Source organism: Fulmarus glacialis, unplaced genomic scaffold, assembly GCF_000690835.1.
Source record: "Fulmarus glacialis isolate BGI_N327 unplaced genomic scaffold, ASM69083v1 scaffold16815, whole genome shotgun sequence".
Lineage (NCBI taxonomy): Eukaryota > Metazoa > Chordata > Aves > Procellariiformes > Procellariidae > Fulmarus > Fulmarus glacialis.
Window position 1 is genome coordinate 99426 of NW_009213803.1, and position 11140 is coordinate 110565.

General features: G+C 37.1%; 1 protein-coding gene across 1 annotated transcript; it reads right to left on the minus strand.

The window, feature by feature from the left end:
* Positions 1-449: 449 nt before the first annotated feature.
* On the minus strand, positions 450-9869 carry ZDHHC6 (zinc finger, DHHC-type containing 6; the record flags this gene model as incomplete). Its single annotated transcript, XM_009578335.1, has 9 exons — positions 450-1028; positions 2858-2901; positions 2989-3134; positions 3537-3578; positions 3882-4049; positions 5552-5605; positions 6223-6384; positions 7435-7594; positions 9778-9869. Coding segments are annotated over 9 exons (972 nt in total), but the record flags the coding sequence as incomplete, so codon positions are not given.
* Positions 9870-11140: the final 1271 nt, after the last annotated feature.

An 11140-nucleotide genomic window follows, 5' to 3' on the forward strand; every position in this document is an offset into this window, starting at 1 on the left:
AACCAGACTAACTATGAGAGAACAAAACCACCTGCTGCATTTAGGATACATTTAGAAGCCTTCAGCTGGTACAGGTTACTCCATTTTAAGGTCTTCCTTCTAATAATCCATACCAGATGCTAAATAAAAATGCTTTAGGAAAAGTGTTAATCACTTAGTAGCAACTAGACTCACAAAAATTTTCATTCCTGGACTACAGCTTCATTTCACTCTAAGATGGATCAAGAACTCTAGTCTCTTGGGTACATGCTCAGATTTCAGAGGGAGCAGATACAGCTGGCTACATTTTTTTGCCATTAAAAGCACAGAATATTCTTACAGCAAGAGCTGAATCTTTCTAACCTTGAAAAACAACTTATAACAAGTGAAATCTTTACTTCCCAGTCAGTTCACATTCCCATGCCTATAAGCAAGTTCTTGTAGGTCTACGAACAATTAAATCCACAAGTGAATATGAATGTATCATTTATTTGAGGTGGACAAGTCACATCATTAGAGTCACAGGTAACAAATTTTATCTTGAATTTGAATCAGATGTTTATTTTATAGTTTTCAGGGGCAGCTTCAGAGAAATTAAAATACAAAAGAGAAGCAGCACGCATCACAATCAGATGCGGTTGAGGAAAAAAAACCTAAAATATGAACCCTCAGAATGCAATTTAAACAGCAAAAAGAAAAAAACCTGACTTAGGATGAAAAAGATGCATCTTGAAGGCAATCCACTGAATGGCTTCTTCAATTATTTACTGTTAAAAAAGTATGCAAACCATGGCACAGGCATATCCAACCCTTTCAGCTGTGAGGAAAAGAAAACCTTGTCCTAACATATTCATTGCATAAGTCTAAAGTAATACACAGAAAATTTCAAGTAAAGGATTGTGGTCTGAAGTAAAAATTCCATTTCTTATTTAAAAAATGAGAAGGCTATCTGTTTTTCTTCTCTCCATCCACTGGTTGATCCGTTTCAGAGTCATATTGGCATTTTTCCACACATTTCCTAGGGAACCAGCCTCGTTCTCTTATTCCACCTTAAGACATGAAAAGTTGCATTAACTTGGAACGAAACATGACCCACTATAGAGGAAAAACACAGAACTGGAAGAGACATCAAGAGGTTACCTAGGTTATTTTCTTCTCCAAGGCAGGACATCTAAATCATTCCTAACATCATAGCCTGGGAACGCACAGATTCTCTCCCACTGCCTAAAATGTTTTCAGAGATCTCCAAAGTTTTCCAGTGCTCTACCTTCCTTACTATGAGAAAATCTTTCCTAATACACTGTCTGAATCTTTCTGTCTATAATTCAAGTTCACAACTCCTCTTTCTACACACCAGGGATACAGGAAGCAGCTAACAATCTTCTCTACAACAGACTTTCACACAGCTGATGACTACTTGCACATACCCTGGTTTTCTCCTATCTCCTTTTCCTCTCCAAGTAAGCCATCCCAATTCTTTCAGCTTTCCCTTACAAGTCACATTTTCTAGTACTCTGATTATCCTCATTGTTTTCTTCTCAACCCTTTACAGCTGATCTTCCTCTTTCTTGAGATGCAGTAACTGCTTTTACTTGTGGCAGTATTTCAGCTGAGTCCCTGCCAATGTTGAGTAGGATGGAAGGATTACTTCATGCATCTGGGAAGCTATACGCTTTCTTCTTTTTTGAAAGTGTTGACTCATCTTAAGATTATGATTGACTCTTTCTTCTTCAGAAGAACTGCTACTTAATCATTAATTTTTCCATCTTGTTATAGTGCAGCTTGTTATTTCTGCCTATTTATAGCGTGTTGCTACACGTTCCTAACAAACCTCATCTTATTTTTGAAGCCTAGTTCTCCAAAATGCCAATGTTATTTTGAATTCTAATCCAGCCTCTCAGTATACACCAAGTTCCCCACCCAGACCACACTTCACCTGATTAAAAAAAAACATTTGGTATAGCACAGATATCTCCTGATAATCTTCATAATGAGCAATGCAATACAAACTATTACCATGCTCATTTCAATGACTCATTTAGGTTCGATGTTTGAAAGAGTTCATCGGAGTGAGCTTCCGAAGCACTTCTAGCCCATGAAGGTCTCAGATCTCCCATGAAAAGCATGGACACTTTGAATGTAGTGACTGTTGGCTGCCTCTCTTTTGCCAACATGGAATGTACATGCAATGAATTAACAATTGTTTGGAAGAGACACAGAATCCAGCACACCCTCTGGCAGGTAAAATTTTAGCTCAGTCCTAAGCAGGAGGGCTAAAGTAAAAAAATGTGAAAATTTCAATGCAGGTGGCTGTGATGATGTCTCTCTGCAGACCAGCAGGAGTCTTTAACATCTTTGACAGCTGTAGTTGTTAGTTTCATAAGTGCATGTCAAAGTCCTTGGAATTGACCCCAAACCAAAAACATAACATCTCCTTGTTTTTAAGATGTACAAAGAGTAATCCCAGGTCTTATACGTATATAGGGTGCTTAGGTAGGAAATCTGAATGTGTTTAAGAAAGACCACTATTTAAATATCAAAAAAAGAAACCATCGTTAACCTCTTTAGAGTCTAAAAGTCTAACTTTTTCTCAGAATATGAAGAAATGTCCCCCTTCCCACTCAACCTTCAATAAACTACTAGATGAGTGTTCTTTCACACTGACAGATTCATTTAACGTTTATCAAAACCGGCAAGTGTACCAGACGTAAACAGTGAAAACTGTGGATGTGGTTTTAGAGGGGAGAGAAGCTAATGCCGATAAGGTCAGTCATTATACATTTTGAGAACCGAACATGTAATATTGTCCACCTTTCTAGACAGCTATGAAATTGATTTGTCATTTTCAACAGAAAAAGTGAAAATAACTGCTTCATACCATCAGCAGCTGAGTTGAGAATCTTCTCACCATACATCCAGTGTCTGGGGAAGAAAGCGTAATAGGTAATTAGATCCAGAACTCATCTCAATATTTCTTTTAACTAAACATAAATGTGTGGAGCCACTAACTTTAAGCCTCTTGTGGCTAAAATCAGATCCCCTTTACTCAGTGCAATTCTAGGTTCTTCAGTGCACGGTGTTGTGAAGAATATTTCAACACCTTTAGTCACAGGGCAGCAGACACCGCTGTAATCTTCTACTGCTCGATACCGCACCTACAAAGTTGAACAGAACACGGCAATATATTATTGTAAGGAGTTATGGCCTTGCTGACAGTTTCATACCAAAAAATCAATTCAAGCATACCATTAGATTTGAGCATAATGGCAACAGCTCTCAAAGGAACGCTAAATTCTAAATTAACTGCTTAACAATGAAGCACAGTCATCTTTATTATCATGTTTCTTACCATCTGGAAACTAAGGAGTAAATGCAAAGAAAGCTAAATGCTAAGTTTAACTAAGCAGAGGTTGCAGCACACTGTTTGTGTGGAAACACAAAGTCCTTATTTAATTGCTAAGTTTAAAATCAAGAAAAGAAATAATCTCAGCAATTACTTACATTTATTTATACTGATATTTCAAAGTCATTTCAGACCAAACTTCACAAATACTTACGCTTCTTACTCGCTTGTCTGCTTTCTGTTTCAGTTGCTCTATCTATAAATGATTATAAATAGAAATTTAGGCAGTATTTAGTTTAAGAGGACTTGGGTATTCAACACAAAATGAAGTCAGATATTGAAAACATTCAACAAACACAGGAAATATCATTAGCATTTAAAGCACTCACAAAAGCATAACTTTTTAGTCTATCAAAAATGGGAGAACATTTGACAGAACTCCTGTTTCTTAAGTATATGTATTACTAGTCATGTTTGTTTTAGGTATATTACTGCAAAGGAAAGCAGGCAATTGGATAGCAGGAAGAATTAACTTGAGATATCATTGAAGATCAATTACCGTCAAACTGTATTGGTGACAGCCATCTCTTACTGGCCAATCCAGGCCATCTCCCTCAGGAATCCCAGACCATGTAAACACTTGCTTGAAGTTCTTCCATTTACTTCCCATGTCATAGGGAAAAATAAAGGTCTCACCTGTTTGGTAGTACCGGATTCTGTCTTTGGCCTGGAAAATAATTAAGAAATACAGTACATAAAAACATACCTTACAAACTGCAATCGAGCAGCAAATATTAAGAAGGCCACATCATAAGCCCTGTATGGGTCTATGAGACCTAAAGGCAAACATTTTGAGACAAGAGCAGTAAATTCCTGCTATACTAACCCAGGCTTTTAAAACTACTGCAACAATCATGGCATTTAGAAGTGTGTCTGGTTTGGGTCCCCACCCCCGCCATTTATTCTTTAACAACAGAGTCAACTGGCTACACTGATTAATCCACTCCATGCTCTGATTTTATTTTATAGCTTCTTTTAAGGACTGATGCCTGACTATTTCTCAGTTACGTACAAAGACTTCCACGGCTCAGGATTCTTCGATTAATGATCATGAGCATAATTCAATGTTGGTAGCGTCTATTCTACCTTTAAGAATTGCGTATACGGGAATGCTTTGAATCTCCCACATTCTGCAGTCATGAACTTTTCATTCTTTCAGTAACGATGACATCTAGTGGAGAAGCCACAGAAGAGTTTGTTCTCATTGTTGCAATCATGTCATTTTTATTAAACACTTATGTATTACAGTCTGTGTTCAGTTTTCAGAAGGGACATATTAGCAGCCTGTGTTTTACAGTAAAGATTTTAACAGATTATTCCAAATTCTACTATACAGTTGTAACAGGGTTTTCTTTCATTTATGTTCCATTGTCCTATTATTCAAAGGTCTAATAGGACTAGGATCCAGCTAAGCTAGATTCCGTGCAAAGAGAAGGCATTACAATACTTGGGTACTTATACACAGTCAAGATCCTCATGCTAGTTTTGACACAGAATAAAAGAAAAACAAGATAATAATGAAATGTTTGTGGACTTATACAAAATAACCTGGTAGCACTGAACTAGTTTCTTAACATTGAGTCAGTTTTGCTTCCTCTTAGCTTAGCTTCTGCTGCTTGGCTATATTTCTTCTGAAAAATCTTGTGAAAACCTCTATAAAGTTATGGAAATCAAAGAGAAGTTTAAAGGAGAAAAGATTAGGTATCTCATTATTTTCTAGTACTTCTTCAAAATCAAGGAAAATCCTCCCAAGTTTAATCAGAGAAGTAGGAAAGGAGGAAAATCATGAGCCAAAACATGCCACCTGGAATGGGTAGGGGAGGTGGACAATTAAAGACACAGGCAGGCATAACGAGAAGCAAAGACAACTCAAGTTTCAGACGAAAACACCCACATATTCCAAGTAGATAAGCAAAGTCTCTTAAAAGCAAGTATTTTTCTATGTTCACACCAATTCCCCCAAACAAAAAAGAAAAGAAAAATCTATGCAGTTACATGATTTCTCATCTATTTCAGTGAGTTTCAGTAAGGGAAAAGCTGGTTGTAGGTGTTAAGTCAGTGGTGAGTTGAAATGACACCTTGGTTTAAATCCAGAGAGGTGAAACAAGAAATTGATGGAGAATAAGCTTTGTAACAATACAGTACAAGAATACTGTAATAAAACCTTACCTTTTCTTCAATCCAGGACTCGATTGAAGTTTTATTTGTCAAAATGACTTTCATCTAAAATAAAAGTGTTAGGCAAAATTAGCATTGATTTACTGCAGAAATACAGCAGCTAGGCAAAGAAAACTTCATTCAACAAACTAAATTTGCTTTAAAGAACAAAGCAACTTTTATAGGCTTAACTGAAACAGATAAAACATTCAAAATTAAGATTCAGCATAGATACATACTAATGCTATCCTCTAGAATTATACACTTAAACAGTATCACACAGTATTTCAGTTTATGCTTTAAATGTATATTTTTGTTTCCTTCCAAAGATCTCAAACATTTGAAGTAATGTATCAGGCAGGTTTATACCTGTTTTCAGGGATAGGGGCATGTACTCCTGAAACACCACGTATTCTGCCTTTTTCAGAGAGTTTATAGAGCCTATCTCAAGTTCTTAGTTCATTAGATTTTCACCTCCAAATTCTCCCATGAAAAATAATTTTAAAAAAATTGTGGTAGCAACAGAGGAACTGGGAGAAAGCAACATAAAACCCTGGAAAATTTACACAGCAACATAAGCTCTAAACAACTGCTCCTATCTCAATCCTGAATTCTGTTTCTGCTCCACAACCAGGTAAAACTTACAGCTTTTAACTTCTTTGTAACAGAAGCCATAAACTTACCTGGATAATAAACAGCATACCAACAGCAATAGTTGTTCCTAATGCCAGTCCTAAGGCAAATAAAGATGCAGCAAATGCAGACAGTCCAAAGGGTATAATGGGTCGAGGGTCTCTTTTGGCTGCACTCATGTCAATCTTTACAGAACTCCACCCAAAAGATATCTGCAAAGGGAAAATATCGTTCAGCTCTAGAACATTCCGACTGCTGAAACAAAACAAGTTACCAATAAGAAATCTGGCTCTGAAGGTAAGTTTCCAGCTTCTGACAGGTTTATAATGCAAGTGGAGTAATTAAAAACAAACAAAAATGTATTCAAAAGACTTTTCCTCTTCAGAAATACATTCTTTGCAAGATGTAGGCCTTCCCTAGATGGAAAGCTAAACCAAAATTGTCATCTTGCAAGCTCCACAAGTTAGGCCCAAAATCGGCAAAAAAATCTGGACTCTGGCACATTAACCAGTTTCAGATAGGAAATGTTTGCATAGCACAGTACCCATTTTCAATTGAAATGCTACAGGTTTTCCTCTGAAAGCTTTAGCAGACAGCAGTTCTCAACATTATTGCTCTGCAAACACAACACGCAGCCTTCATCTGTTACACTCAGTCGATGTTTTCAAGCTCTTCATGGCAGCCACAAAGGCTGAAATCAAAGCTCATAATCTTAACCATGGATCTGAGATAAGAGACGTATTCCAGAACAAGCTTTGCTCATTGTTGCTGCAGTTAAATTTTCCCATTTAAAAATAAATCCAACATAATTTATTTAGTTCCAAAACCAATGTACTTTTTTTTTTTCCTTGAAGAATTGGATACAATTCTAAAAAAAGTGGCAAGCAAAGGAAAATAAATAGCATCTAACTTGTGTGTTGGAAATAAATAGCAGCTGGTTTCTGTGCCAGACAAAACAGAGCCTGTCTCTCTCTACATAAAGTGCTACTCAGAAACTGTCTTCAATCAATGCAAAGCCCTAGGAAACTCCCAGTGATTATGACAAGCAACACGAAAAAAGAAGGAAAGAAAACAGAAACAACTTTCTCTGAATCCTCCTCTAATTAATGAGCATACTTCTCACAGGTGGAGAGCAGAACTGAGAGTACATGTTGAAAGAATAACAAGGAATTCCACATGCTTCTTCTCAGGAAACCAAATTGTCTCATCAATTACACATCTGACTTAAATAATATTTTAAGCATTTAATTATGTTTTCTTACTCTGTTGTAAAGCTGAGTGTACATAGTCATAACAAATATAAAAGAAGCGTGAATGCATCCTAGTGGAGCTAAGAGGAGAAACAGAGTGAAAGATGCGTGATTCTGGTATCCGCAACAGTTGTTGATCCAAGGACAATGGTGATCCATCTTCATAACACATCTGTGAATAATAAATATTGATTAACGTAAAGGACATATACGATGTTTTTCAAAAAGCTCAAAGAAAAGGACAGCTAACTTTCTACTACTCAACCTCCACTCATTCATTTAAAGTCACCCATTTCCAACAGATGAACACAGTAGTTTCTTTTTTTTGTTGCTATTCAGAATGATATTTCATGTTGTAGAGTGAAAGAAAGCAAAATAAAAAGTGTTCTCAGGTCCTACCCTCCATAATTACCCCTCCTCCTCTTTACTCAAACTTGCTAGTTGCTAATAAACACCCTATTCCAGAGCCAGGAGACAGAGGCCTAGAATGGGTTGTGTAAGAACTATCAACACAGTAATTAAGCACTAATCTTACTGCCAATTTTTTTAAATAAGCACACGAGGAAAATAAAGAAAACGTCAAATCCCCTGTGAACTACTTGCAGAAAGAACGTATAAAGATACACAGACATTAGTGTGTTAATGCCTCTTCCTTTTCAGTAGTAGACCCTCTGAAAGCTTCATCAATTGCTACGTATTGACCTTACACCCCTGTAAATCCTTTTCAAAATCTATTTAACAAGCATAAACACCCTAAAGACACTCTTGTATTCAATATAAAGCTGGTTATTTTGATTTAGCTTACAGGTGCAAAAAAACACCTGATAAAAGATTTGTCCACATCCCAAATTGCATTGATTTAACTTAACAGGTGTAAAAGTCACTAATTATAATGTTGCAATTCATCTCCACCAAACCTAAGTGATAAACAAAGGATTGAATTACACAAATATCCAGCTCCTCTTAAAATAAAAGCTAATTGTTTTGGAACTACTGACCTCATTATCTTTTAAGCTAGTCCATTCCCAATAGGAAGTTCAGTTTCTCCCTTTTAAAGAATTAATTATTCTTCATTAGCACATGCTTAACTGCCACTGTACAAGTTCTTGAACATGCAATCATAATTATCAGCACATTTCTGTAGAAGTTCCTAGATCTTAGCTAGAAACCTCATCCCATTCGGGTGGGCCACAAGAAGTGACTCCATTCATGCACTGAAACTTGCCATAGCATAGAAGACTTTCGGCAGTGACTTAAATTACCTACTTCACTGCAACAGTCTAGAAATGCACGTGGAATAAGTTACTTTGGCCAGAGGTGAGGGGGCAAAAAATTCTTAAAGGATATCAGCAAAATGATTTGGAGAATGTGCTGCAGTTTCTTCTGTTTTATTTCACAAAAGCTAAATTATTTAAAAAACTTGCTTTTGCAAAGACAATCATCAGGATCTGCTGCCATTTTCTACTAAGTCCTCAGTGTAAAGATTGTCACTCAAGGAAAGGAGTCTAATTTTAAATCTCAGGATGATGCAGCCAAAGTACAGCTCTGCTCTACAGTTTCAGTCTCTACTTCCTAAAAGCACACTGACTTGTGTTTATAGAAATAACAAATGGATGCGTATGTTGCAATACCCTTTTACTACGTTCCCTAGTAGTCCTTCAGAGGAGGACCTGTCCAGTGAACCCAAGACAAATGCAACTACAGCCTGGACTGCAGACATCTGAAGTGGCTTGCTTTTTTTAAGCTGCATTAAATTCCAGTGCAGCTATTTATAATAAAAGCATCCTTTAGCTCAAAGCAAGTCTGTTGGAAGACAAACACATAACAAGGCACAAACTTTTTAAGTTGACCCAAAAGGCTTATTAGTTCACTTAACATGCTGACTCCCCTCAAAAAAACCTTCAGTGAACAGTAAAGAATGGTCCAAAATTTCCACTCAAATCAACATTTAACTCCCATTTGGAAAGATGACAGAATAGGCTTTTCTAGTCTCCAAGCAGGTGAATGTTTGGATTCAGAACTTGCAAAGGACTGAAAGATTTTTGGGTATTTACACAGGCTCACTTCACTGAAACAGTACTGCAATGTTTTGTTAATACTGTCAAGAAGTTCTTAAGACGAACTCATTTCAAGCTAAAACGAAAATGTTAAAGAAAGATCTATTTATTAAACTAAAACACAGTAAAACCATACAACTAGAAAGTGGAAATATTTGAAACGGGTATAGTGTTCATATGGAAGGCTTTTAAAAATGCAAAATACAAGACTTGGAAGAATAAATTATATTAATAGCTCTTCACTAGATTCGAAGCTGCTTTAATATGGATTTAAAGCAATTTTAAAGAAAGACAGTACCTGTTACACTTTCGACAGTGGTGTGAACGTGGTGCCTTATAAGACTGACACACTTTACAGTATTGGAGATACATGCAATCCTGAGATTTTTCCTTTAAACGGAAGAATAGGCGTGTTAGATGTATACAAAATTCTACCGGCAATACATATTTTGGCACTTGCCTAACCTAAGCATCTTTGCTTTCTTCTGACAGGGTGTGTTTCATAACCCAACCCTATTTAATGGTAGGTGGTGAGGAGAGAAAAAAAACAAAATGAAATAATCTTCTGGTTATCAACATGGCCATCTCCCACTGCTGAAAGTGCTGGTTGCTAAAAGAAATAAATAGTTCTTCCATCAGGAAGAGTGACTGTACAAGCAGGGTTTCACAGTGAAGTTCTGAGCATGAAAAACAGCACGAGACCTTTATAATTTTAAAAAAAAAAAAAAAAAGCTTGTGCACTTTCTCTCTGCATTTTATACCATGAGCCAATCTAGGCTTACTACTAAGATACAGTACTAGTAAGCATTAATGTTTAACTAGCTCTCTTCTCTCTTACACACACACACGCCAACTACAGCAAGGTGAGAGATAGAGACTTGTAGATAGCAAGTAGTAATACTGGCCAAAATCTTCTGTTCACGAAGCGGAATACCCAGTTGTCCTGCTAGGACTACATCAGGATCCTCTTCTCACTAGACCCTGTCCTTAGAAATATTCCACAGGTAGAAATGTGATTATTACTAATCTTTACATCATGCCACTGGAACACAAACTCTGGCCAACTGTCTTGAGGTACTGAACTTGTAACATTCTGGTCCTTGACCACTGCTCTTCCAAGAGATTACTGAAGCAAAGGAAATGCAAATTTCTACCTTGACTTATAATACTGTATTGAACATAAGATAAACCTGTAATTTTCTGGCTCACATAAAAAAATCTAAATTTGTTAAATGAAGTTCCTTCTAATCGTTATTACTAGCAGCAAAGTCTTCAATACAACAGTGTCTGCATGAGTGTGCAGATAACCTTGAAGCTCACATTCTCGGCTAACAGTACTTGTTTCCTGTTGTTTTGTTTTGAGAAGCACCTATAAAACATAAAGTGTACTGCCAATAAAGCAGCATTACCGCTCAGCCCCAGATCACTGTAACTGACAGAACAAGGAAGGGATGGAGTAAGCTGGAAGATACTGGAAACGCTGGAAGCAGCAGCAAAGCGGGAGAGAGGCACAAAGTGAAGGCATCGAAACAAGATACGGAGAAAGGCGCGGCCTGAGGAGCTGGCTGCATTCTTCGGGGAGAAAGGGGAAACGGTGGCATCAAAAGACAGGCGGTTTCTGCCGTCCTTCTCATCCCTGCACACACTCCCTTCAGGGAGGC